This window comes from Etheostoma cragini, chromosome 3 (genome assembly GCF_013103735.1).
Source record: "Etheostoma cragini isolate CJK2018 chromosome 3, CSU_Ecrag_1.0, whole genome shotgun sequence".
In the NCBI taxonomy this organism is placed as follows: Eukaryota; Metazoa; Chordata; class Actinopteri; order Perciformes; family Percidae; genus Etheostoma; species Etheostoma cragini.
This window is the reverse complement of record NC_048409.1, coordinates 18,621,744-18,649,296: the sequence shown is the minus strand read 5'-3', so window position 1 is coordinate 18,649,296 and position 27,553 is coordinate 18,621,744. Positions and strand designations below refer to the sequence as shown.

General features: G+C 39.3%; 1 protein-coding gene across 2 annotated transcripts; it reads left to right on the top strand.

The window, feature by feature from the left end:
* The first annotated feature begins 1,527 nt into the window (after positions 1-1,527).
* On the top strand, positions 1,528-24,523 carry golim4a (golgi integral membrane protein 4a). 2 transcript variants are annotated; one of them, XM_034863217.1, is made up of 16 exons: positions 1,528-2,207; positions 12,520-12,594; positions 13,220-13,269; positions 13,585-13,638; positions 13,908-14,058; positions 14,499-14,581; positions 15,562-15,645; positions 17,366-17,572; positions 17,667-17,933; positions 18,436-18,722; positions 19,551-19,624; positions 19,785-19,855; positions 20,494-20,700; positions 20,911-20,979; positions 21,334-21,414; positions 23,329-24,523. In XM_034863217.1, the coding sequence occupies exons 1-16, from the start codon at positions 2,021-2,023 to the stop codon at positions 23,482-23,484; spliced, it is 2,103 nt and encodes a 700-aa protein (XP_034719108.1). In that variant the 5' UTR covers positions 1,528-2,020; the 3' UTR covers positions 23,485-24,523. The 2 variants fall into 2 exon arrangements, with proteins under 2 accessions (XP_034719108.1, XP_034719116.1); XM_034863225.1 differs by lacking the exon at positions 13,585-13,638.
* The last annotated feature ends 3,030 nt before the right edge of the window (positions 24,524-27,553 follow it).

Sequence of the window (27,553 nt, the reverse complement as noted above, 5' to 3'; positions counted from 1 at the left end):
GAGTAACTTAGGTGCTGTACTAGCAGAGATCTTCACATTTCTCTACCTCATTAGAGTGTGGATTTTATTTCTCCCAGTGTGTAGAAAGAGCTGGCTTGCACACCTTCCATTTAACAATAAAAATAAGTAAAATTAATTTGGTAGCATCCAAATGACAATGTGTACAAAATTTCTTTTAAAAAATCATACCAAACTTTAAGTTTAATCATAGCAATAAGTAAATGTTGGTCATTATCATCACAATACTATGAACAACATGACTGGCTGTTTTTTTTCTATTCTAAGCCAGTCAGCTAATGCAACGATGTGGAATTATGTAGATATTGGCAGTTTTCTTCTGACTTTGTTTACTGAGAAGGAAATTTATTTGTAAATATATGCAATTAGAGTATAAAAACACCAATGGATTGCGTTTTTGCAAATTATTTTTGTATTGCACGATTCATACTTGATCCCTTTTCAATTCCTTTTAAATTTGTTTGATATACTTTTTCAATCTAGCACAATAAAATAAAAATGTAGTGTATGTATTATACTGAATACTATAAAACATGTGGTATTTTTAAGACTGTAGTTTTTTCTTTAATGGTCACTGTATTGCAATGATGTATTTATTTTCTTTAAGCATAACATTCTTTTATATTCAGATAAACTGTACACGGCCAAATATATAGTATTTTGAAGCTCTGTGTCATGTTTACTGACAATGTCTTCTGATATTAACTATTTAAAACTGCTATATGTATGATAATAACCATGTATATCAAGACCTGAATAAACGGCAATATACAGTAGGCCTACTATATCCTCAGTCAATCCTCTGTTTGTTTTGATGAGAAGAAAAAGAAATAGAGGGACAGATTTCTTTAATAACCAGTTATTTATGAGCAAATTAAATGGATGTTAATCATTTGTCACATTATGAATGCAGGCTCTGTTTCTCCATCCTCCCCCCCCCTTCCACACACACACACACACACACACACACACACAAACGTGCAAACTACAAGTTCCTTCTGCTGAGTTTGACAAATGAAGGTTATGTTAGTATATTTAACTTACAGATATTTGATTGTGTTGCACATGCATATAAAGTTAATATTGAAATAAAATAAATGCTAATGCAGGATTGTACTGTAGATTTACATATAATGGATACAGTAAACATTCTAACAATAATTACAGTTAATTCTCTTTAAGAAATCGTTACCAACAAAAAATTATTTGTGAGGGGGGTGTTGGGGCTTGAAATTACTGTTGTAGGCCTACGACTCAGCTACTGTAGAGTGGCATACTGTCTCTAGTAGGCCTATATTTTGTATTTAGTTTATATTTTGTAGCTTTGATTACAAAGTAATTGCATAGCATCCTAAAATGCTTAAAAACACCTACAACAGGTCTGTCATGTGGGGGGAAATTATCAACCCTCACCTCACTAGCTGCTTTTTGATCGAGCACTCTGGCGACCAATTGATAAAAAAATCTACCCATTAGAGGGCGGGAGTTGGGAAATGTGTGGCCGGAGGAGGGACTTCCTTCTGAGTTGCACTGGGATGGCAGGCTGCTGCTGGGCTGACACGTAACTGAAGTTAAAGGTGCTATGGAGGCCTCGTCGGGAACTTGAGGTTTTAATTTCCCATACGCTTTAAATTTCGTCGGAAAAGTTAACTTCTGCAAGGGGAAACAAAGACGCAAGAGGGAGTCTTCAGCCTCGCTTTGTCCTGCATTTCAGCAACGCGGATCTGGAGTTTGACGTGAAGTGAAGCGAAAATCTGAGCGGCTACTTTGAAGTCACAGGGGAGAGTCGCGAGTGGATGTGGCTATTGGGAAATAATGTAGGTTAGGCTATACATCGGCAAATATTAGCACTTAACACGTATTTTATTTTGGGAAATGCTTGGTGAGTGAGGGGAGAAGGGCTTCTTCGATCTTCACCAGGAGGTAAAAGTTGAGTCGGAAGTTTCCAGCACCAGAGAAGGGGTTTTCTCGGGCATTCAGCGGGGAGGGGTGCGGGTCCAACATGGGAAGCGGGGTGTGCTCCCGGAGGCAGCGGAAGATCTTCCAGTGTCTCCTGCTGGTCACCGTGGTCTGCGGGATAATGTACGGGGGGATGATATCGTACGAGATGCACAAACAGCTCAAGAGGACTGAGGCAATGGCACTAAAGTACCAGCAACATCAAGAGTCACTTTCTGCGCAGCTCCAAGGTAAACACAGTGACGGTGAAGTGATTGACGGTTGTTAGCTAGGTGACAGAGGTGAGCGTGAAATGTCGGTCTCTTTCTAAAGAGCGAACGCCACGCAAGATTCCATTAGCAAAACTGCAATGTTATTGTCGTGCTTGTTGTCCAACGCTTACACCTCTTAAAAAAAGTGAGGATTTAATACGGACCACAGTTCACTTCGGCATCCAGTTAGCAACTTAAAACGCCAAATCTTGTGATAAACCAAGCATAAGCCTTCTGGTTGCCATTGGCCTGCTGTTAACTTAACAAATAGTTAATTTGGCTGGATAGGTCTGGCTTTTGCATAGGCCTACTGTAAAAGGAAGTTATACCCCCAATCCCAGAAGTGAGGTTTACTGCTGACTGGAAGCTACACACACACACACACAAACACACAAACACACACACACACACACCCCTGGTTGTAGTCCCTGGGCTCACCTCAACAGTATAGACATTAGTATACTTTAAAGTCATGAGGTCAGCTATAGCACACATTCTGTGAGCCACTACTGGGGCTAGAGAAGTAAAGGGCACAGCACACCTTGGTTTGAAATCAAAGGTGTGACAATGTTACATGTTTTTTAAACTATTTTAGGGTTTTGCCAGCTGGATGCTGCACAGTCTTCAGTGTGTTGTCCGCATACTAAAGTCAGCATTGTTTACAACCCTTTTGATTTTGGTGATCCATGCAAGATGTGAAAAATGAATGCTACAATTTCCTGAAACCCAAGTTGATCAAGAAGCTTGTTTTGTCTGATTAACAGTTTAAACCCCAAAGATGACCAATTTAGATTAATGTAAGTAATTAAAAAAATACAGCTGACATTAATGTTAAGCATTATTGCTTGAAAAACAACTGACAGTAATAGTTAGGCTAATTAAACTTGAACACCTTGAATGTTGGAGTAGTTGAGGATGAAGTATGTTGATCTACTAATCAATTAATTGAATAATTCAGCTAGTTCTGTCCTGTGTTTTAAAATTAAATGGGGGGGAGGGGGGGCAGTTTGTTTGTTTACAGTATATGGCTGCACTTCAAAATATGTTGAGATACCTGCATCGTAAAGTTCTGTCGGTATGAAGTCACCAGTTGTTTAGTTACAGTAATGAAGCATTCAAATTGGAAAATCCTATATAGACTAATGTATTTGCTTTATTGTATGTTTGTTAAATAGTGACACACATACACAATAGTAGACCTAGGGAGACATACTTCCCTGTAATACTAGCAGAATGTTTCTATTAAAAACCTGACTTTTAGCTTCTTGCATGCCGCCCACTTTACAAAAGATGAAATAGTCTTGTCCTACAGTAACCTCACAGATTCACTCACTCCACATGAATGCAGACAGGATGTGAGCTTTTGTCTCGTGCCATTATGCCATGCCATGAGTTTAAAATTAACAGCTGGGCGGAGAGCCCGCTACATAGCCTCATCTAGAAGGTCTGTGCCCACATCAAATAGTTTGTCAGCGTTCAGGTCTGGACTCTGAACCTGTTAATTTAATGTAGCCTTTGATCCACGTACCCAACAGTCATCTCTCCCTGTTGTCCACAGCTTGATCCAGCAGTCATACCATGGAGTGGTTTTTAAGCTACCTATCACGTTTGGGTTTTTTGTTGTTGTTATTATATAAAGCACTCTGTGACAAATTACATTGTTAAACAGTAAATCTGACTTCATAGCGTTTGGGTTGCAGTGGTTAGGGTGCCTATAGGTAAGCCTGTAACATTATTATATCATTGTCTAATCGCAATTTTAAATATATACATAATCGTGGCTTCTCTGTTTACTATTGTTAATTTGATGTTCATTTAAGAAAAAAACTATGATAACTTAGAGACGTGGTTTGCTTCACAGGCTGTGTCTTATATAACCAAAAGATGTATCCTGTAATTCATTCAATACTTGAATTAGTTTAAAAAAATAATAAATTAATTAAAAACATTTAAAAAACAAAATGACGTAGAGACAATTGTATTCGTGATTGCAATCATTTTTGAGCCAATTACTTGTACAGCAAAATTGGGAATTGTTACAGGCCTCCCTAGAGAGCAGCCGTAGATGAGAAATGTGTAAGTTTGTGTCCAATTCTAAGACAAAATAGTTGGGTGAGGACATGTCCCACAATTAACAAGATAAAAGAACAAACCACCTCAATATGGTCAGTGCCCATTTCTAATCTCAATCAAATATCTGTTTTCCAAGAGAGAAGTGGCTTCTTTTAGTCAGTTCCTTGGAAACATTTTACAGATGGCTCTCATTTTATTTTACAAGAAGCTGCAGCCAAGTTGATGTATCCAGAAAAAGAGAGTATGACAGCATAATGTGACACTTTAAGTATTTCTGATTCTGATTTAAATGCAGTGGGTATGCTTAACTTAATTTGTATCTCGCAGCTTGTCCAACACACCCTCACTTTCATTGTGAAGCAATGGATCATTCAATCAATCGCGAGGCCTGGGCCCCTTGACGTCCATGGCTGGCTGTTGATTGCTGTTTTTTGTGCCCTATATTTAGAGGTGGGCCATTGCTTGGGGGCTGTGAGCCAGCTGCATTGATTTACAGTTGCCCACTATAACCACAGGCTGGCAAGATCAACTGGCACTTTGAGGTTTTGCATGCCCCCACCCAGACATATTTATGTGTAATTTGCAAAACAATCAAATGAAATGATCGCATCCATCTCTAAATAATTGTTGTAATATGTTTTACATCCCAAACACAATTGTCGCCTGCTGTTCATTATAAGGAGCGCTCTTGTCCCAACAGTTGGAATGGTTTGTTTTTACTCATGAGATAAAATAAATACTATTGGTCTTTTGAGTTGGATTGTGCTTTCTCCCTGGATTTAACAGACTTGACTTGGGTGTTTTTATGTATTTGTGAACAATAATGAAAGTTTAGGTTTGCTGGCAACATTCAGAAATGATAAACTAGCAGCTCACATTAAAACTAAGTCACTGCTTTAGATTTTAGAATTTGTTACTGGGACTTTTGTAACATGGTTGTCATACTCTCAAATGTCCAAATCTCTGTGTCCTTCAGCCTTTATCTGGAAGTCCAGTATTTGGTTGGTAAGAGCTAGTAAATGTCACACCGGGCTCCCACCTGTCGGGAAAACTGGGAACTCACACCACCCAACCTTTTGTCTTCTGAGTTGCCTTTTGAGTTAAAAAAACTAAAAAAACTAAAAGAGTTTAGTCTAGTTTTCTTTATAAGTATGGATTTACTGGGTGGATTGTGTTTACTAGTAGTTTTGTCATTTGTAATACATATTTTGCTTCTGTGACCTGGATCAGCTGACGTGTTGTGGCCCTGTGGGAGGCTTGACGTGGATTTAGAGAAGATTCTCTTGTGTGAGTCAGATTTCTGTTTAAGAAATCCTTCGTCCCCAATGCTGTGAAGGTGCTAAATAACACTGGGAATCGTACTAAGAATAGAACGTGGGGCGAGGCAGACTTTCAGGTCGCAGGTTTTATGCACAGCCGGCACATTAAGCACTATACGTAGGATATATGGATCTATATATTTACTTTTGTAAATGTTTTAGTTTTAGTTTAGTTTTTAGTTTTATTAGTTTATTTGAACATGTACAAAAAACCATTAAAATAAAAGATTTATATACATGCATTCATGAATACATATAATTACAATGACAGATAAACAAGGCCATGTACTTCTTAGCACAGTCTTCCAAAATTGAAAGTCATTCAAACAAACCAAAAGTTTCCCATGTTCAAAAGGAGTAGGAAGAAGTTGATAAACAACTTATCAGGTCCGACCCGCCTTTCTCTACTTTTATCCTTTAGTAAATCTTATGCTTCAGTTATTTACACATCATAGACACAGATGCATACATACACAAACACATTTACACTTAAAAAAAAAAAAATGTCTTTCCCTTTCTTCTTCTTCTTCTTCTTCTTCTTCTTCTTCTTTCTATATCATCTATCTATAGCAGATTAAATAACACATCCATACTAGACTTAGTATATAAATATATCGGTATATAAATATACTAGTATATAGACATACCAGCATATAAATATATCGGTATATAAATATACTAGTATATAGACATACCAGCATATAAATATATCGGTATATAAATATACTAGTATATAGACATACCAGCATATAAATATATCGGTGTATATAAATATACTAGTATATAGACATACCAGCATATAAATACTGTATATAGGTATATAAATATACTAGTATTTAGACATACAATAATCTCTTGAAATTGCTCATTGTTTTAGGTTATTTCATCTCTTCACTGCAGCTGTTCCATAATGTTACTTCTTTAGTTGTGATGCAGTGATATTTAGCATTTGTTCTTATAGGTTTCTTTTTGTAACCCTTGTAAAGTCATTGTTTTATGAAATATATTGTCTGTCCGTCTGCCGTCTTGGCTATGTTTGTATTGTTGTAATGCCGTCTTTTGTGTATTCTTGAATTTATGGTGAAACTGAAGAATGTTTACATATGTGGACAATCACGTTTTTAGTATTTGTTAAAGACAGTAGGCATTACACAGCTCAGGTGAACTGTGAGCTCTTTGGTCCCCCAGGCAAAATAAATACAGCATGCACGCACTCCCTTTCTAAAGTGAACTGGTCCATGTTTTTATGTTATGTACACAAGGGTGGGAGTGTGGACACACACACACATACACACACACACATCAAAACGTATTTGAGCCCATTTCCCTATGTGATTGAGTGATAGTATTCACAGTGCACACCAATTTGGCCAAATCTAACCCATCCAGTCTTCTCCACATCTAAACCAGTAGACCAGTAAAGGTCACCACCATAGAGAGCTCCATTGTTCCTGCTCTGCCTGTGCACTTTCATTCCACCTAAGGGAAAAACTTAATTGGCCATTGTTCAATTTCCATGCTCATTGAGGGTTGAACGAGATAAAGTTAGTGTGAAGTGAATTGTGTGTAGTTGTGTGTTTAACAGCTTTAGGGAATATTGTTGCTGTTTTCAGTAAAAGTAGTCTGTTCCTACTAAATTACAATTTCAACAGTGAAAACATTCATTAATGACTGGTGGATTCGGAGGTTGTATTTGTGATGTCATATTGTAATTTTTCATGTTGCTTTGAAATGCAGTTAAAAAAAATAGAGAAAAATATATTTTATCATTTTATATCATTTTTATATTTTGGCTATTGTTTATTCTCCTATTGTTTATTCTCCTCTTTACTCTCCTCTTTTCCTACTAAATTACAATTTTCCTACTAAATTACAATTTCAACAGTGAAAACATTCATTTATGACTGGTGGATTCGGAGGTTGTATTTGTGATGTCATATTGTAATTTTTCATGTTGCTTTGAAATGCAGTTAAAAAAAATAGAGAAAAATATATTTTATCATTTTATATCATTTTTATATTTTGGCTATTGTTTATTCTCCTCTTTACTTTACACATACATTACTTGTTAATGTGAGGCAAATTGAGTTGCTGTATAAAATGCACTGTAAAATATGACATTACCTTGTGGCACAATTAGTATAATTTAATTTTGCAAATCCACATCGAAATGACATCCTTTCTACACTCTAGTCTCTTTGTAGCTGTTGCTCTGCTTGTTCTTGTTGTCACCTAGAAAGCGTGTGTGTGTGTGTGTGTGTGTGTGTGTGTGTGTGTGTGTGTGTGTGTGTGTGTGTGTGTGTGTGTGTGTGTGTGTGTGTGTGTGTGTGTGTGTGTGTGTGTGTGTGTGTGTGTGTGTGTGTGTGTGTGTGTGTGTGTGTGTGTGTGTGTGTGTGTGTGTGTGTGTGTGTGTGTGTGTGGAGTGGCCTCAGCTGAGCTGAGTGCAACATGGCCTTATTTTTGGCCAATTCTCACTGCTGAAAGGGTGCAGAGCCTCCGACAAGTCAAATAAAACCTCCCTAATCTCATGTATCTGGATGTCTGATCAAGTTCAGAGAGGTTTAAAGAAATCCATGCAGTCTGTTCCTATCTAAATGAATCATTTGGAAAGACATCCGTTTGAAGTTTGTTGGATTTTGCCATTTTTACAATTATCAAAACTGAAGGTTACATGTTACTTCTGAAACAGTCTTATGATGTCCTAGCGTCATATCATTTTGCGTAGTCTTGTAAAACCTTGTATTGTCAACACTGAAAGTCGTGGCAGCGTTAATTGATGGCTCAGGGATTATAGTGTAGGTCATAGTCATAAATCTCTAGTAAAGAGTTGATAACATTTTTATAACGTATTTAATAATAAAGTCTATTGCATAGCACCTTATACAACTGTTAAACATTATTGTAACCTGCTACAATGTTGAATGTTAAATGAATGAATACATAAATAAAGGAGACAGATACACCTAGGATTTGAAGTACAGCCTTGATGTTCGTAGCTGCACAAAGATGTTTCTTTGCATGCAGGTTTTCTGGTCCAATGACAAGAATCTTATTTATTTTGTATATTTTAATCAAAGAATCTTTGACATCTAGGGCTTTATATCTCAGTATCATTTGTATAACATGCAGTAAACGCAACACCATGTCTGCAATTGCGTATGATACCTGACTCAAAGGAAGGATATACAAGGAAAATTAGACTGGATCTCTGCAAGGCTGTATTGGATATAACAACCCACTGCTGAAATCTGTTTGTCAAGATGTCATCATTCACTCTACCAGGAGAATGGAGCCATCTCAGGCATCTGCACTCATTAAATGGTCATTTGTGACTGTGAGAAGGTTTCTTTGCTATGATCTTTCCTGAGACCTTACTGCCTGGATTGGCTTCCTGAAGCTGTAATGGAACTGACTTTTCTAAGAGTTTGGCTATGAATGGATGGAAAACAGTGTGTAGATGTTGTAGATGGAGGTTTATGAGAAGAGGTTGGACACAGGCTGTCTTGAAATAGTGAGGGACACAGCTGGTAGAAAGGGAAGTGTTCCTGATATTGAGCACACGGAGTAAATGCATTCCAAAGTTTTATTTTCCAAACAATTTTAAGGACATTACATCCGCTGCACTAAAGGAGAGTTTTAAATGAAGCACAATGACCTCCTAGTTTGTAAAGAGAAACTGGGGTGAAATGGCTGCAAATAGCACAATTTGGGCTGGAAATGTCTATTAAGGAAACCAGAGTGGAAATCTTGGACCTTTTTATATCTTCAATTTAGTCAGTGAAAAATGTCCGGAACACTCATCACTAGATACTAAAACAGTTTGAATTTACATTTTGTCTTTTTTATTAGTTTAGATAAGTTCCCTTGATACATCGTGTGTGTGTGTGTGTGTGTGTGTGTGTGTGTGTGTGTGTGTGTGTGTGTGTGTGTGTGTGTGTGTGTGTGTGTGTGTGTGTGTGTGTGTGTGTGTGTGTGTGTGTGTGTGTGTGTGTGTGTGTGTGTGTGTGTGTGTGTGTGTGTGTGTGTGTGTGTGTGTGTGTGTGTGTGTGTGTGTGTGTGAGCTTTCCTCTGTTTAACTCTCCATTGCTTTTCTTTATTTTGCTAATTGTCTGTGCCCATATTTTCTTCTTTTACCGTCTCAGTTTTGTTATACTCTTGTAATTTCTTATAAGATTTTGGATCTAACAGTCAATCCTGGAGTCTGTTGAGGTGGCACTCAGAAGGAAGTATAGCCACATCATCAGTTAGACAATTCACAAATGTTGAATGAAACAGAAACCAAGTGGCCGTAAATTCTTATTCTCTCTACTTATTGAATGAGTTGCATATAGTACTGTGAGAATACCATTTATAATGGGTACAAAATATCTCTTTAAATGTGATTGTACTTGTATATAATAGATTTACTCCTATTTAAAATTCGGTTATAACCAGAAAGAATTTTCGGATTTAAAACCATAATACAGCACCAGTGCATGTGGCCTTGAAAAAAGGTTAGGTATTTCACATATGTGGTAATGGTCTGAAAAGAAATTGTTCTTCTTTTTTCAGCATTTTGAGTACAGGCCCTTTAAGTATAAGATTTACATTTTAAAATGTTGAAATCTTTCGAAACATTAATCTCCCCTAGTCTTTCTTCCTCTTTTGTTTCATTTGGTGTTTTTTTGCTGCAACCTCCCTTCTGTCATAATATGAACACACACACACACACACACACACACACACACACACACACACACACACACACACACACACACACACACACACACACACACACACACACACACACACACACACACTGAGCCTTTATGGTTTCACAGGAGTTTCTTCTTCACCCACTAGATCAGCCTATCATTGAGGCTTAATTTGAAAGAAGATAAACAAGGACGGGTAGGGCAAGGACCCGTTTCTGGAAGGAGGTTCAATCAACTCCGAGTAGGTTGACTCAGAGTTAAGCGTGTGCACCACCACTGTAAAAAGGCAGCATGAATGAAGCCATGATACTACGCTTCACCATGGTAACAACCAGAAACAAACTGGTCCGCAAAAATTCTTTTGTGCTTATAACGCGAGTTTGAACATGTATTTAATTAAAAAAAGCAACACATCGGCTGCAGTAAAATGCACTTGGTGTGAGGAAATTGCTGCTTGAGTCAATGCGTAAGCTTTAATATAGTGTATTATTCTCATATTCAATCACAGGTAACCGATAATATTGCCGTACTGGTGGAAACTGGAATGGTAGTAGGCTACACTTATCATTTCCTTTAGGTGGAATCTTTTGGGCAAAAAAGTAAACTACTACTACTCCTCTTCTGATATTGCAGTACCGTCATTAACAGAATTATGATTTACAATCAATTATTTCTTTTTAATGTCTCTTACTGGTTTGTGTCCAGGGACCTCTAAAAGCTCGTCTGATGGCGCTTTGCTACAGCGGCTTTATTAATATGCTTCGCAGCACCAAAGTTGTAAAAAAAACAGCCGTTTGCGAAAAAAATGTAATGTGACACAGAATCTACTGGGATGTAAGAGCATGTGCATGTTGAGTGACGTTAGTGATATGAGCCTGAATAAGGTTATGTGGGCTACTTAACTGATAGACTGGGAAGAAAAACGATACTGCTCAAATGGGTAGTTATCTGGAAATTAAAATGCATTTTTATAGTAGGGGCCTCAATATCATCTTGTTGTATGGTTAACTCCCTGTTAAGTAACACAGCTTCTTCTTTAACGGGATAGTCGACAAAAGGAAGTGACATGTTCTGAACAAAAACATTTAATAGTCTGGCTAACATGGTTAATAAACCAACACTGTTTTTTATTTATGCCGATAACAGACTGTGCTAAAATGCGCCTGATACAGACTGAATGAATGAACTAGGAAATGAAAGAGTGTTGTGTCAGAGGGAGAGACTGAGAGAAGAAAACCTGCTCCCAACCAGGTTAGGTTCACAGGCTCAGTTACCATAGCAACTGACTCTGAGGTTAAGTTACCTCTCTTTCTGAAACAAGCTAGAGTTACCCCCCCCCCCCCCCCCCTCTCTCTCAGGTTTGATTAACCTCCCTTTCTGAAACAGAATAACCCAGAGTTTCCCCCATCTCAGGGTTAAACTGAGAGTTTTCACTAAACTTGCTTTCTGAAACGGACCACAGGTGAGTATAGCAAGTTGACAACGCAGACCTGCAACATGCAAACCGGCCATTACTTTTTCATTTGTTGCATTGTTTGTGTGTGTGCAACTATCAATTGCATCAGCGTCAGAACAGTGTATAATGCTATGCTATCTCCATGTTGCCGTCTGCTGCTACAATGACCTTAATACCCCACAGGGGATTGAATCTGATGAAGATGAAACATGGTGGGAATAAAACAATCTGCATAACAGTGTGTGTGTGGAGTTTGGAGGACAGCTGGAGAAGTGAATTTAGGAGCTAAAGTAGGATCTCAATTCAAATACGCCTACTTGGTCTATTCTCAAATACGCTCCTATAACTACCCATACTCATTGTTGTACTATTGCTTGTGACTGACACCACCCACCAGGCACATAAGCAGCCTGAGCCAAACTAGTAGTATTTGTGAGAAAAACCACAGCCTTCTGCAGTTGGCAGAGTTGTCACATACTGAGCTGAGGGTCTGGTTGAATACATATCACAGCTGGCTCTCATATCAAACATAGAATGTTTTTCCTATTTCTGTACCTCTCTAAGATGAATGTTAAAGCGTTTGTGAGTGTATATGTTTTGTGAAGTACACATGTTTGTATTGCATTTCTCTTTTTGTTTAGCTTACTTTCCACTCGGCCCAAACGGAGTTCACACCGCTCACTAAACCTCCTGTGTTTTCTCTCTCCATCTCCTTCCCTTTACCCCCCATCTCTGTCTCATATGTGTAGTGGTGTACGAGCACCGGTCCAGGTTAGAGAAGTCTCTTCAGAAGGAGAGGTTAGAGCACAAAAAGGCCAAAGAAGGTGAGAAAAATAACATCTACGCTCACTTATGACTCTTGAGATATGTCTACATTAAAAGGAGCTTTGGAAAATGAATTTCTCATTCTAAGAGTGCATAACAAATATTAGCCTGCAGTGTACTATAATACTTACATCTTTGATGACTTTAATATTGTTAGTCACATTTTGACAAAGGCATCTGCTAAATAAATGTTATTTGCAAAGTAATTGCAATGTGATGTTATGTAGTGCAAGTATTAATATAAATATAAGTTTAAGGGCCCACCGTAACTATTTCACAACACCATCTGCAGCAGCTGAGCTGTGTAAAAGCATAACAGTATGGGTATTTTATTTTGAAATAATGTGTAGAGGACTTCTGGTTCATGGACAGTGTGTCACATTTGTAATTAGACTGATGTATTAATGAAAAAGTGTGTTAGAGTTTTAATGGCGTTTTCAAGGCATCAGAATGAACCAGCTAATGTAAACCAGCATCTTAGTGTTGTGTTTTTTCTCCATAAAAAAATGTAATTCTTTAAATTGTGCGTTATTTCTTGTTAATGCACAATTTCCCATCACATTGGTTACAATTAAATTCATCTCATAAAGAGAAAACACCTAAAATAGACCTTCTGTTTCCTAGATTATCTGGTTTATAAACTCGATGCACAACAGTCACTGAACAAGGAGAAGGTATGTTTCCACACAACTATCACCTCTGCTTTGACAAAGTATCATTTAAAACTATTGTTACATTTACTTTTATAGACTTTTAGTTGAATCTGTCTCTTATGATCTGTCCTCCATTGTTTTCTGTCTGCTTGGATTGCTTTGTTAAATATCGTGGCTGCAACTCCCAGTATTCACTATAATTCATCTCTACACCATTACTGTTGTGACAGTACCAGTAAGCCTGAACGACAGCTAGCAGTCACTAGTTTCCCTTTTCTCAATAACTGCTGAAGTTATTGAATGTTTTTCATACCTTTTGTTTTTATGCTCAAACAGCAAGACTCCAGCAGCAGATTCAATTCTCTACAAGTGCAACATCAAATGCTAAAGGTATAACTTATTAAAATCCCCTCATAAACAAACACATTTTGTACACTGTAGGTTTCTTTATTCTTGCCATTAACACAGACATCCTCATATTAACCCTCTTTCTTCCTGTTATCTTCTTGTACACACTTTCTTTAACCTTGCAGTCTGCTACATGCTTCCCCTCTTTGGCGTAAAGTTTATGTGTGGGGGAAAGGTTTACAGTTCCACTTTGTATGCGTTATATATGCTTTACATATAATCTTATGACCGTAGTCTTTCTTCCTTGTTAGAACCAACATGATGACCTGAAGAAGCAGTATTACAATCTGGTGGAGCAGCACCAGGTCCAGAGCGAGGACCACAACCGGCTGCTGGACCAACACAAAGAGCACTATGAGAAACTGCAGCAAAACAAAGAGCTGGAAATCTCCCACCTCAAAGGTACCGATGGTCACACACAGACATGTTACTGCATTTTAGCACACAAATACATAGTACCAATGCAGTGTAGTTTTCTGTACTGGCGTCATCATTAGACATTATTACTTTGTCTCCATCTTCTGACTTAATAAAATACTGCATGTCTGAAGTAGTGGAAGTGCTTTATGAGCAAACCTAGAAAAAATGTTTTGTTGGATTGTATCATTCAGTATTTAGTTGAAACCGTCCTCTTCTTCAAGCCTTATTACTTTACTTACTTAGATATTTACTCTTTGGCCAGTACTTTGAGCAGGAACAAGAACTGTACCCAGCGTTTGTAACATGAGTTATAAGGATAAAAAAACACAAATGGTTCTAATTATTTTTGGAAATGTTTTGCACTGCAACTTCCTGTTAAGATGCATGATCTCTGTTGATGTGTTTGCTGTTTGTCATGGCAGATAATGTATATAACCTGAAAGAGGAAAATAAACAGCTGAGGAAAGCCCACCATGAAATTCACACTCAGCTACAGGATGCACAGGTGAGACCAAACCTGTTCTCTTTCATTTATTTTTTTAATTAGATTTTTCTTTTTATTTATATATATATATATATATATATATATATAATGGAATGTGTTTTGTGTGCAACAATCTTAAATTGTAAAGTAACTAAAGCTGTCAAATGAATGTAGTGGAGTAAAAAGGACAACATTTCTCCCTGAAATGTGGCGAAGTAGAAAGTGGCATGAAAAGAAAATACTCAAATAAAGTACCTCAAATTTGTACTTAAGTAAAGTACTTTAATGTAGTATTTTACATTCCACCACTGAGCGTAAGTACTGGGCATTTCTGAAAAATCCAAAACCCAGCAACGGCAAAACATTTGTGATGCTGTAATGCTGTGTTAGCAGACGGCCGAACCATGGAAGCCATTCAAAAGCTGAGCGCACTCAATATAACCCAAGGGTTTTTATACTCTTTATTGGATTGATGGACCAATAGTATTTCTTCAGCGCACAAGTTTAACAATCCAATCAGTAGAATGACTTTAAAACATATAATAATCCAAATTTGATTATGATATTCATGCATTCTTTTATTTTCCTTAAATGTAAAGCTTATGTTTGCATGCGTTGAACAAACTATTTGTGCACTGTGAAAACAACATGTTTCTTATCTTGGTAAGAGTGCTATTGACCACTCTAAAATTCTTACCTAAAAGAAGAGCAAAAATAAGAAAACCTTGGTGAATGCCAATATATCAATGGGTACTAACAAAAGAAAAAAGAGGACATTTGTTTACACAACAACCCACGTACATGAGTCCCGATGTGTTTTATCTTCCTCCCTGAAATGGAAGAAACAAAGTTACCAGTCTTTCATGAAAACACTTTTTAAAAAAACACGTTGAATTATCTTAAATTTTACTTGACATAAAAGATTTTAGGCAGTAAATGTAAGCCTTACATGAAGATAAATGTTTAATTAATGCAATTTTTGGTTGCACTTGTGTGTCCAGGTTCAGCACCAGGACCTGAAGACAGCCCACAACCAGCTTGCACTGACACTGGAAGACCACAAGAGTGCGCTGGCTGCAGCTCAGGTAGGACGCCAGCAGCAGAGTTGCAGTCTCATTGTTTACTCCAGTCACTGAATACAAGTATTCTGTATTTTGGCCACATATGTTTTTCCTTCTGTCTAGTGCTGGAGAGTTGTATTTTAATTTGTCACAAGAATGGTTTGTGTGTGATACCATGTATCAGTAAAGCTACTGAGACTAGGGCTTTGTCATGGAGCAAAACAGCCTGGTGCCTAAATCTTGTTTTGCTTTACTTTGAGTTTCTTATTTGTGCATTGTTTTTAATACCTTCCTGCCCTGTAAAGCGGCTTTGAGTTTGTGAAAAGTGCTATATAATTTCAATTTATTTTTATTATTAATAGGTGACAGGGAGTCTCTGTGACTGCTGTACAGGTTGTCAATAATCTGAATGAGCCGATAAAAGATAAGGTCACGTGTAGTCCTGCTCTGCACTCCTCTCAGCCTATCTTTAACCTTCTCAATAAAGCAGAAGAAAATGTTTATATCAGCAGACAGTATAATTCCTCAGCAGAGATGACAGAAAGATGCCCGTGGGCGCCTGCGTTGCTGGTAGAGTATGCACCCATATCCAGAGGTTCGGTCTTTGACAAAGCGGCGGCCACAGGTTCGGTTCTGACCTGCGGCCCTTGGCTGCATTTCATACCTCTTCTTCTCTCCCCTTTCAAGTCTAAGCTGGCCTGTCAATAATAAAGGCCTAAAAATGCCACAAAAAAACCTGAAAAGAAAAGTGCCCGAGGTGGTGCTTGGTTTTTGGGTAATTAGATCAGATCTTTGCGCTTTCCCCCTGAGACTGCCCTTTGAATTGCCTGAATGGTTTATTGAATATACAGCGTACAGCGCTCTGCCGATTAGTTCGCAATGCTTTTCTCCTCTCCGTCTGCACTTGTCATACTCACTCACTCTCTTCTCTTTTCCTCTCTCTTTCTGTCTGTCTGCATTTGCTAATCTATTTTAAAGCCTGTCCTGCTTTCCATCAGTGCTTCTGGTTGGATGGGCAAACGTACACACAACTCTTTCCCTCCCACCAGGGGTTTTGGTTTAGTCAGGGCTGTCAGAGCAGTACATCTAAAGCACGTTTCAGCCAATCAGCCAGGAATATATAATGGGGGGAAAGAGGGATTCAGCAAGAATATAACCCTTGGCCTGGTTAGAAAACATTTGTGTATGTATAAAGGTTGGTGTCCTTTAAAGGTATAATGGTCTAAAGTGGATGTATGGAAGTTTGAAAAGAAATGTCTGTATCACCGGGGGAAATAGGGAATGTTAAACTTTCTACAAAATACTTCTTTTTCAGATGCAGGCGAGTACGTTACTAAACGCTTTTACTTTCTGAACACTGGCTGTGTACAACATATGTTTTGCTTCAACATGTATTTTATAATTGTCTGTTTTTCATTTGAGATTGTGTTTCATATTAGCTAGGACAGCTTGTGTTAAGATAACATTGACCATTTCACAACTTATGCTTCTTTTAAATCTTGGGAAAACAAGGTTTTGTAAAACAGCATGCTTAAATGTTTACCATAACTTAATTATCACATCAGCACTAGTATTTCAAAACCATACCCAGCCTATTCTGTAACAGGTCCCTGAGGGTCACATGGTGAACTGTTTTTGAATACTTTATATATTGTATATGTATATATTTTTTGAATCATGCAGCATCACGCAATTTTTCCAGGGTTTTCACTCTTAGCCAACATATGTATGTTTTACCCTTCAGTTGCAGGTGAATGAATACAAGCAGCTGAGAGACTCCCTGAACAGGATGCCAAATGTGAGACAGCCTGAATTAAACCCTGCACCCCAGCAGCCGCAAGCTGCTACCATAACACCCGAGTCCCAGCAGGCCACAGTACTGAAACACCCAGACAAAGGGGATCCTGCCCATGAGGACAATCAGCATGACCACCAGGACACAGAGTCCAAGGTAATGGACTTTATTAGGAAGACAAAATGGCATACTGTTTTAAAAGTATGAAAATACACAAATCTACTAATTTCTCTTATTGCTTTGTCCTTAGTTGGACCACAAAGGGAAGGAGATACATGCCCAGTCTGAGATTAAGTCCCAGCCCACCATATTACAGCACACCTTGTCAGACAAAGAGGAGGATGGAGAGGGAGAAGCTGAGAGGAAGAGGGAGCTGGCAGAGGAGGAGATGGCTCAAGCAGGACAGCCTCAGAAGCTGGAGGAGGACCCGGACCAACCACAGGAGGAAGAGGAGGATCTTGAACAGGAACAGCCGGACGAGAACGCCTTGGACCAGCAGAGACGCCAGCCGCAACTGGTCAGAACTGATTTAGAATACTCAGTCTTATCTAGGAAGGGTTAGGCCTTGAACTGCCTTAAATCTTCTGCATCTCAGTTGAGCATTACTAGTGGTGGTAGCGTGGTGTGGTTAATTGTTTTTCAAAATAGCTTAATTAAGCAACATAACAAACCTTGTAATTAGAAATTAGTCACGTGTGTCCTTGCCATCTTGGGGACACAGCTACTGCTCACATCAAAGTGCTAATTTTCATTTATCTTAAATCACAGAGAAACCAGAATAATTGACAACCTTTCTTCAGTGTTTACCTCTTTGATTAATGACAGCTTGCTTATGAAATGTTGTGCTTATTTTTTGTTGCTGTCAATTTAATCTATTTAACTCTTCCAAGGGATGAATTATACCTCACTTTCAAGTTAATGTGTCAAATTAGCAGCAACTCTGTGTCTCTGATTTGCTCTTAATTTTTCCCTCATGCTCTACATGCTGGTCCTTTTGCATTTATTTGTCTTCTCAAAAGGGCCCCCATCCAGAGCTGCATCAGGACAGCCACCCAAAGAACGAGGCGCCCGCCCAAGGAGAACGCATGAAGTCGGCCTACGAGCAGCAGCAGGAGCAGCAGCGCCTGGAGGCTCAAAGGGCCGAGGAGCGCAGGCAGATGCAGCTGCGCCAGGAGGCCCTGCAGCTCCAGAGAGACAAGGGGCTGAAGGAGAGGGAGCAGAGGCTGCTGCAGGATCAGGAGAGAGAGCAGCGGCAGCACAGGGAGGCCGACAGACGGGAGCAGCTGCTGAGAGAGGAGCACCAAAGGTCAGATTTCAAATCAAAGATGGAATCATTGAAAATCAGGTGCAGAAGGGGTTTGCCCACATAAAAAAAAAAAGTTACTTTCATGCTTAAACTCAGCTATGCCAGTATAAATAAGGCCAATGCAAATTCATTTGTCCTTTTCAGTTGTTCAAATGTTGTGCGAATGGATGTAATTTCTCAATGTTTTTCCAGAATTGACCCAAACCTGGTGCGTTTTATCTTTGGTCTTATTGCTACATCAGCTCAAAAGCCGCATGGAGATCGAGAATCCGTCAACCATGGCTGTCGGATAATCTTTTTCTAAAGAAACGTCAAAAGGAACACTTAAGACAACCTAAGCAGTAATATCTCCTCTCCTTCCTGCAAACTGGAAGTTGTAGTTCCCTGTTTGCCACTCACTAAATTAATTATTCTCTAATCCTGGCATTAACACAAAGCTATAATCCAGGAGGAAATATTTGAAGCTTTGATTAAATTTGGACAGACAAAAGAGAAAACTCTGGTCTTTATTTTCAGATGTCTACTTAACAGCAAATTGAAACAATTCAAGCACACAAATGTTATACAGTATCTTATGAATAGGGCTTGGTACTGAATTCAATACCTTTAGGAACCAATCGAATTGTCCCTAAAGTATTGAGTAATTCTAATCAGCATCTAGGAGCCAATAAGCATGCAGCATGCTTCTACCAATATCTAATATTGCTGGGAGTTGGCTGCCTAATGTTCCACGTAGTACAAATGCATATTTTTCAACATTTCTGTTTTGATGTGGCTCATAGTGGCCATGCTCGTCTGAGCGCCCTGTACTGTCATTGCTGTCATTAGGAAGAGGACCGAGTATGAGAACATGGACAACGACATTGTTCAAGGAGAAGAGGACCAACACACAGACGATGAAGGTGAGACGGGAAGATTACCAGTAAAAAAAATATATTGATCATATTACCAATATAGCATACACTATTTTCTGAATTATATTACATTAGCATTTGTCGTATTAATAGCGTTCACCGTTGCAGTTGGTTCATATGTAGTGGATATGTTTCTATGTGTTAACAGATGCTCACATGTTACATGAGGAGGAGGAGGAGAATCAGGAAGTAGATCACAGAGTGCCATCACATCAGCAGGTGACTGTCTCTCCATCCCGCTCCCTCCCTTCTATTGACCTGTGTGTTTTCATCATCTCTCTGTCCTGTCAGCTCATTCAGTCACTTAACATTCACACCAGTGTATCATGTGTCATACGTCCATTCAGCCACAACCACAAATTGATTCTTTTGTCCTTCCTACCCACTGTCCTCCGCTGGCATGTTCATCTCCCCTCTATCCTTCTTCCACTTGTCAGTCAATCCAGTGATAAGTTAAAGCTTCTGAATACCAACAAGGCAATTAATACATTAGAGTGCACTTACTGCCACAGTCAGTTTTATCTGCCAAACGTATTCAGTTATAAATCCTCCGCACGACAGTTTTATTGCATCCATTTTATCATATTTCTTGCTGTTATTCTTATATTAATGCACCAGTCAAATATTAACCCACTATTACCATTATTATGGCATTGTTTCCTTAAATCTATAGCGCATATTTTCTGTCACCCCAATGAGGAATTCTAAGTGATGGCAACAAAACTGTCGGCATGTTCACGTGATATAAGCCTTCCATGATCACGGAATGTAACAGACATTCCTCAATATCTAAACGTTACACACTAATGCTTGAATCTCTTTAAGTCTGTGTTATTTTACTCTGGTCTCTTCTGTAGGTTGCAGGAGTTGGTGAGGTTGACCCTGAAGACGACCCCAACAACCAAGGAGAGGACGAGTTTGAGGAGGCCGAGGATGATCGGCCGCAGCACAGGGTTGCAAGAGAGGAGGAGGAGGAGGAGGTGGTGGTAGAGGAGGAAGAGGAGCCGGCTGCGCCAGCCCAGCACAAAGACCCCAAACAACCTGCTGTGGAAGAGGAACTGGTGGTGAGTAAAGGACCAGAGCTGAAACGAGGCAACAGTCAACTACACAGAAATTATATTTAGCATCAACAGAACTCACAGTGCTAACGTATGTGAAAGATTAGAGGTTGGGATGGAGATGGTGAGAGTTTGGGAAATAGAAGAAACCACAGGAAAAGATAAAGAAATTATCTTCACGTAGTGTTTTAACTTGTTTGACTTGTGTGCGTTCAGATGGCTGGAAACCCAGATCAACAGGAAGACACGCTGGACGATCAGTACCAGGAGGAAGTAGAGGACGAGGTGTGTAACTCTCATTCTCAGACAAATGTTAAACATGATGAGTACAAAAATACAAAAGATGATAAGAGGGAGCAAAAAGGGCATGCAGGAACAGACTTGCCATACCCAGATGACATAACCAATTGTTTATTTTATTTTTTGGGTTTTTTTTCCACCTTTAATGTTTGACAGGAGAGTTAGGTGAGAAAGGGGGAAGACATGCTAGAAATCCTCACAGGTTGGATTTGAACCCTGGACTTCAGCTTTGCGGCATAAACCTCTCTGTATATGTGCACCTGCTCTACCACAGAGCCCACCTGGCCTCCCTTAAGTGATTTCCTAATGTTATTCTTTTGTCTCCTTGTTGTCCTGAAGGCCCAGGAAGACATAGCTGATGGGCATAAGAAAGTGGACGAGGTGGAGGAGGATACATATAACGAGGAGAACATAGAACAGGTGGGTTCTTCTGCGGGGAACCTGAGACATGAGGATTTTTAGTTTCCGCCCAAGTCCCCGCGTTTTATTCACATAACCCAAAACTGGTCATGCTTATTGAATATTTACTTTCATGGTGTTCAGGTGGTGCTTAGGTATTATAGAAGATGCATGGTGCATCTCCTTTCACCAAGACCCTATTCCATATCCTCGACGTTTCCTTTCGCTTTGTTTGTGTTGGAATGTTAAACTGGTGGATTTATGAGGGACTACGGTTAACTGCTCCTCAGATCTCTGAGGTGTAAATTGAGACAACTAGCTAGACTATCTGTCAAATCAGTTTTCTCTTGCATGACTATTTTACAGCGGCTTCGTGCAGAGCTTAGCTCCGCCCATGACGATTGTGATTGGTTTAAAGAAATGCCAATAAACCAGAGCACATTGTTCTCCCATCCTTGAATGCTATGTGCAGTAGCCAGACCCTCCTCCGCGCCGAAGTGTGTGGATGGTCTGGCAAAAGGAACTCTCCAAAGACCCAGACGTCAGTAGAAGTCATGTACCTGTTTATACCATCACATAGTGCTATAAAAACACATATTTACTTAATAATTTGAAAGAGTTGGGAAAGTTGGGAATTTTTCCTTTTTTCTTGTCTGTTTTCTATTAGCAGGCTGCATCTTAATGCGTTGGTTACCAATAATATTTAATATCCATTTTTATTACATAATTGGGAAATCCGTGTTCATTCTCTAGGATTTTTTGTCGGCTCCTATCTTGAGTAACTTCACACCACGAAACAGTAGAAAGCATCTGTTGCGCACAATAAAATGTTTTTTGTATCACATCCGTAAAGTAATATTGATAACGGTGACGCATTAGCTGTATTGGCTACACAGGGATGAAGATGTTTGTGTGTGTGTGTGTGTGTGTGTGTAACTTGAACCATGCATGTGCGTGTCCTTGTAAATATGAGGGAGATCAGGTGTTGAGTCTGTCGAGGTGTCGGGTCACTGCCTGGGCTTGGTTTTTTTAATTTGTCCAAAGAGGAAATTTGTTTGAATAGAGTAGCTCAAACACAATTTCCAACTTTTAAATAATAAGTTAATGCTGTACATTAACTTGTTTACACATTGTTGTAAAATTGGTAATGTACGCTGGATTGCTCTTGAGGTAATTTAAAGAAGTGATACAATCTTCAGTGTTAAGTAATGTACAAACGTTGATAACCAGGGGTCCAGCTTGCCGAAGTGTCCTTGAGCAAGACATTTGACGCCCTACTACTTTCTGTTGTGCAACTAACCCTGACTCCTGACCTACTTGGAGTGTTGTTCATTTATTTATAATCCCTAGTTTTAGCCAGGAACACTGTACTGTAAGGTCCATAGCCCACTCGCTTCTTTAACTGACTTGTGATTCATACTCTGCTGGTCCCCACATTAGTGAAAGTACTTAAGTTCTGCTGTAATTTGAGCTCAGTGGGGCTTTCGCGTCATTCAGCTTCATCCATCTGCTGCTGCACAGTTGGTCTAGCGGAGGTGTTTCAGTTCAACCTTTGCACAAGAGTCACTACTTCTATTTATTTACCATAGAGTTGAAACCCTGTGTGTTGCAATCCTATAGACAGATTAGCGGGAGCAACGTGCTATTATATTAGCACCCTATTTTCCCATTGCAAAATCCCAAAGCGTTGATTCTATAGGGATGGAACTCTAAGCATGTTTTTGCATGTTTGTCAGTTTGAATAGACAGGGTAGCTCTGTGATGCCTACATCCTCTGTTGTCTCTTCTCCTAAACTGTAAAACAGCGTGAAATCTGAAATGAGTTTAGAATGCAAAATGGGTGTATAATAAACAATGTGAGACTTGGATTTAAACGCATGAGTTAGATTGTCTCCGTTGGACAGTAAATAGTCGTGTGCTTGTGATTTGCTCCAGGACGATGTAAAAAAACAGGAGAGACCAGGACGGGAGGGGGACCACAGAAAAGAGGCAGAGAATAACGAGGAAGAGAATTACGAAGAGGAAGAAGAGGAAGTAGAGGAGGATACGGGTGGTCAAGTAAAAGGAACTAACCGGAGAGCAGAGATGTAAGACGGATGCAGACTTGGACAAGTTGCAGTGTCTCTTCGGCATCCCATAGAGGCTATCAGATCTTCTTTACCTTGTTTCCCAACGGAATAAATTCAGCCCTCCGTTCAGAATTCCAATTAGGAAAATTGGGATATTAAACCTGGAAGATGGGATGCTCTTCCAAACACTGTGGGAATGGAACTCAGCAGTTTACACTGTGGAAATGGACAGAATCTGTAAATCTGAAATGGGATGTATACTGTATATGTTTTTTTAAATTCATTTTCTTTTCTGTCTACTCGCACATCTGCCTGATTGCCTGTATGGTTCTGTTTTTTTAACAGCAGACAGAGAATGTATTTCTATCATGTGCTGTCTTTGAGTATGTGTAAAAAAAAAGCAAAGATAAATTATGTTATTCTGATGTCCTAATGTTCAGGCCTTTATACGTATGTTTTATGCAAACACTTGTATTCTTTGTAGATCTCAAATTGTAATTCATATCTTGCATTCCAATCGATCAAGTCGATTTCTGTTATTTATTGTTGATTGGAACACCTCTGACAATCTTAAAAAAAAAGAAAAGAAAATGCAACATTACTTTTTTTATTTCCCCGACTGAACTAGTTTCTCATAATGGCTTTCTACCAAGTTTTTAAGCTGACACACAGGAGTATTTCCACTGGATAGATTTAGCAAAAAGACATTTCTGGTGAAGCCATTGTAGGCTGAAAGTGTCACACTGACATGTGCCTTTCCATTCTTGGAAACCTATTCTACATCTGAGTCATTTTACATTTGTAAAATCATTTCAATAGGTCAGGAGAGATAAGAGCATGCCATTTAGTGCTAAACCTCTTGCATACAGCTCCAGCATAGCCTTAAATGGAGGGCTATTTTATGTTAACTGCTAGTATGAATAAAATTCACCAACCTGATGCAGTTTACTGCAACGTCTTTAGTCTACTGTACTATGTATAGTAAAACAAATGCTGAGAATTTGTATGTTTTTTTCCACCAGTTATATTTGATACAAATAAAGTGGGATTTTGATTGTATTTGTGTGTGTGTGTGTGTGTGTGTGTGTGGAATGACACAACTGGAGGATTTTAGTTGATTGTGTTGTAATACAATTTTCAAAGTTGAGTAATCCGCATCCAATGGAGGCTTAGCTACCTGAAGCTTCTAGCTAATAAGATATTAGGTAGTGGTAACTCAAACCTTAAAGTTCATTAGAGGGTAGTAGCTGCCATTCAGTCTTGAATATCCGAGTAGCAAGTACAGTACAGCTGTCTTCAGAGTTAAGAATTGGGATGTGGTCTTTAGTATTTCTACCAGTCCATCCTGCCTGTGGGAAAAACTTGAGATGAAAACCATGAGCAACATAATGTGACACTTTGCTGAGAGCGCAGCGCCGTGGAGCAGCACAGGCGGCAGGAGGAATAAGGAAGTATGTCGGTTCTTAAAGGAATGCAGTTGGATCAATGGTGTCGGTGCCTTTGCACTTTATAATTTCTGTTTATAAATGCTTATTTATTTATTTATTTATCTATAAATCATATCAGTCAGGAGAAAAGCAGTTCCAATGATCTACCATCTAAAAGAAGCTGCTCCCTTACCACCTTAGCCTTTGGGAAAGATTATGAGAGACTGTCGTCCTGGAAGTCCTCGCTACAACACAGTTCAAATGTAGAAATCAGGGATTTCTGGTGTTAAAAAGTGTATGAAGTGTAGTTATGCTTCGGTTAACACTGTGGTATTAACTTATTTAACTAAGTACCAACTTATTCTTATATAAGGATAAGCTGTTTTTTATTTTATTTTATTTTTTACATATTGTATTTTGGTATTGGAACACTGTTCTGTTTGGAACAATGAAGCAATTCAAATATGTCACCTTCGGCTTTATGGAATTTTGATTGGCAAAATAAAAAAATAAAAACATTCTGACTTGATGGCAAAATGATAATTAATCTGCTGATTCACATAATTGGCAAATTAATTGCATACCCTGGTACGTATTACCTGTAATGGCATGTCCGACTGCTGACTTTCTCAGGAGACTCGGACAAAGGTATGCTACAACAACCTTCTTATGAATGCTGTTACTTTCATAGTGTCACTATGAATATTTACTTAAGAATGAGGAACCCAATCGACTGGAAGGACCTCGGAGTAGTGCTTCTGCTCTGCAACTAACCGGTTGATCAGAATACTGAACGTGCAGCTTGCCAAGGAGCACATGGAAATGAAGGATCCAGAGGAAGCTGTTGGGATGCTTCTCTGCTGTAGTTGTCTTGTTGCATGACTCAACTAATAATTTGAAAGATGGGCACAGTCTTGACTTGCAGCAAGCTTGTAACTTGTCATAAGGCTGTATGCAATTCCTCTGTCAAGTCTATTTTCAAACAGACAAAAGATGATCATAAATATGTATCAAGCAAGCAGAAGAAGAAAATAAATCATAAATATTCACGGTCAGCTGTTCCCTTCTGTGCACCGCAAGCCACGAATGTTCCCAAGTAGAAATCCTCTCAACTCCTGTTTTCTTACCTTTCCTGGTTGAGGACGACGAGGTGAGAAGATTGTCTGTGAACTCGCTCACATGGGAAATGAAACTCAAACGAGAGGGGTTGACTGAGAGAGGCAATTACCTTTAATGAACAACATTTGTCCCCGGCACACAGTCTCAATCAAATCATCCCTCCTCACAGACTCTATTCCTGCTCTGTCTCTCACTGCCTGTCATTGTCCCGCCCCCCCCCTCTATTTCTCTCTTTTTCTGTCATCATCCCTTTGCTGTTGTGAGATTGTTGATCTCCCCAGAGTGACTGTGGGATGCTGGAGGAGTATGAGAGTAACAGGTGTCTCATTACTGCTAATAGCAGGCCACAGGGAAACACAAACACACACACACACACCCACGCGGATATACGTTGTTACAAGCACTGGCAGAGACGATAACTCCTCCACATCCCTCACATTCTTTCACTCTCTCTCTCTCTCAGTCATCATTTCATGGGTGAATTACCAGGCATGAATAATTTGAACGTGTCGATGCCTAGAGTCTATCTTAAGACGCATGCCCACACGACTGCCACCGATTCTCAAATCTTCCATTTAAAACCAGTGAAAGAATTACTTGAAAGCTGAAGCTCCTGGCTTTAAAAATATGTTTTTTTTCCACCCACAATATTTGGAAAATTAACTCAAACTCCTGTCCTATTTCACTGCCATACTGGAATAGATCAGAGCATCAAAATGGGCCACAAAGATAATTGATGACATTTTGAAACCATCAGTTGAAAACACCAGCTTCTCTTTTTGACCTGGATTGCAGTTCGCAGTACATAAGGCTCCAGTGAGCTCATTAGACTGTCTCTCTGCAGTAGTAATGATCCCTCATTCATCAGCTGCAGACTAAGTTCTATTTCACAAGCAAAGACCACGCCACAACAGTGTGTTAGTTAAAGATTGAATGAACATTATGAATGTGTAGACAGAGGAACAGCTGTGGATGTTGTCTGATGGCTGGTCTGGGAGGATGTGTGATGACCGGGTGGAGGAGAAGCAGTTTTCGCCCGAATAGTTTGCAGACCCCCCAGACGGTACCTAGATGAGACATTAGAGAGGTGTGTATGAACAGTTTGGGAAGATGGATGGATGAAGGCGAGGGAAAGGGAGGATGGGTCATGCAATCAGAGACACACGAGGCCGGCTGCGCAGCACGGTACATGTAGGTTTGTCTGGTGATTAGAGGTGTGGTTTAGACGTGTCCCTGCTCCCGAACTCAAGTTAACAACTTCATCTCTTATCGCCACACACACACATAACTGCAACAATTGCACAAACAATCTTCCACCCTTAAATGAATCCCAATGAGGCATGTAACAGGCAGTTTGGGCCTGGCTCTATGCTTGTTAGAGAGACATTGCTGATGCTCCTGCTTAGGTAATGTTTCTTCGCATTTCTGTGTGGGAAGAGAAAGCGTGCGCTGTTTGTGTGTGGTTGTGTGACCCAGTTCATACTTTGAGATGTGTGTGTGCATGGGTGCTCACGTGAGGGTATGTGTGGCAGCATTCATACTTGA

What these genes read in the sequence shown, in the direction of transcription:
- golim4a (XM_034863217.1), top strand. Translation starts at nt 2,021, where the DNA reads ATGGGAAGCGGGGTGTGCTCCCGGAGGCAGCGGAAGATCTTCCAGTGT. An exon ending in GCACAAAAAGGCCAAAGAAG is followed by an intron (nt 12,595 to 13,219) that starts GTGAGAAAAATA and finishes TCTGTTTCCTAG; the next exon opens with ATTATCTGGTTTATAAACTC. An exon ending in GTGCGCTGGCTGCAGCTCAG is followed by an intron (nt 15,646 to 17,365) that starts GTAGGACGCCAG and finishes TTTACCCTTCAG; the next exon opens with TTGCAGGTGAATGAATACAA.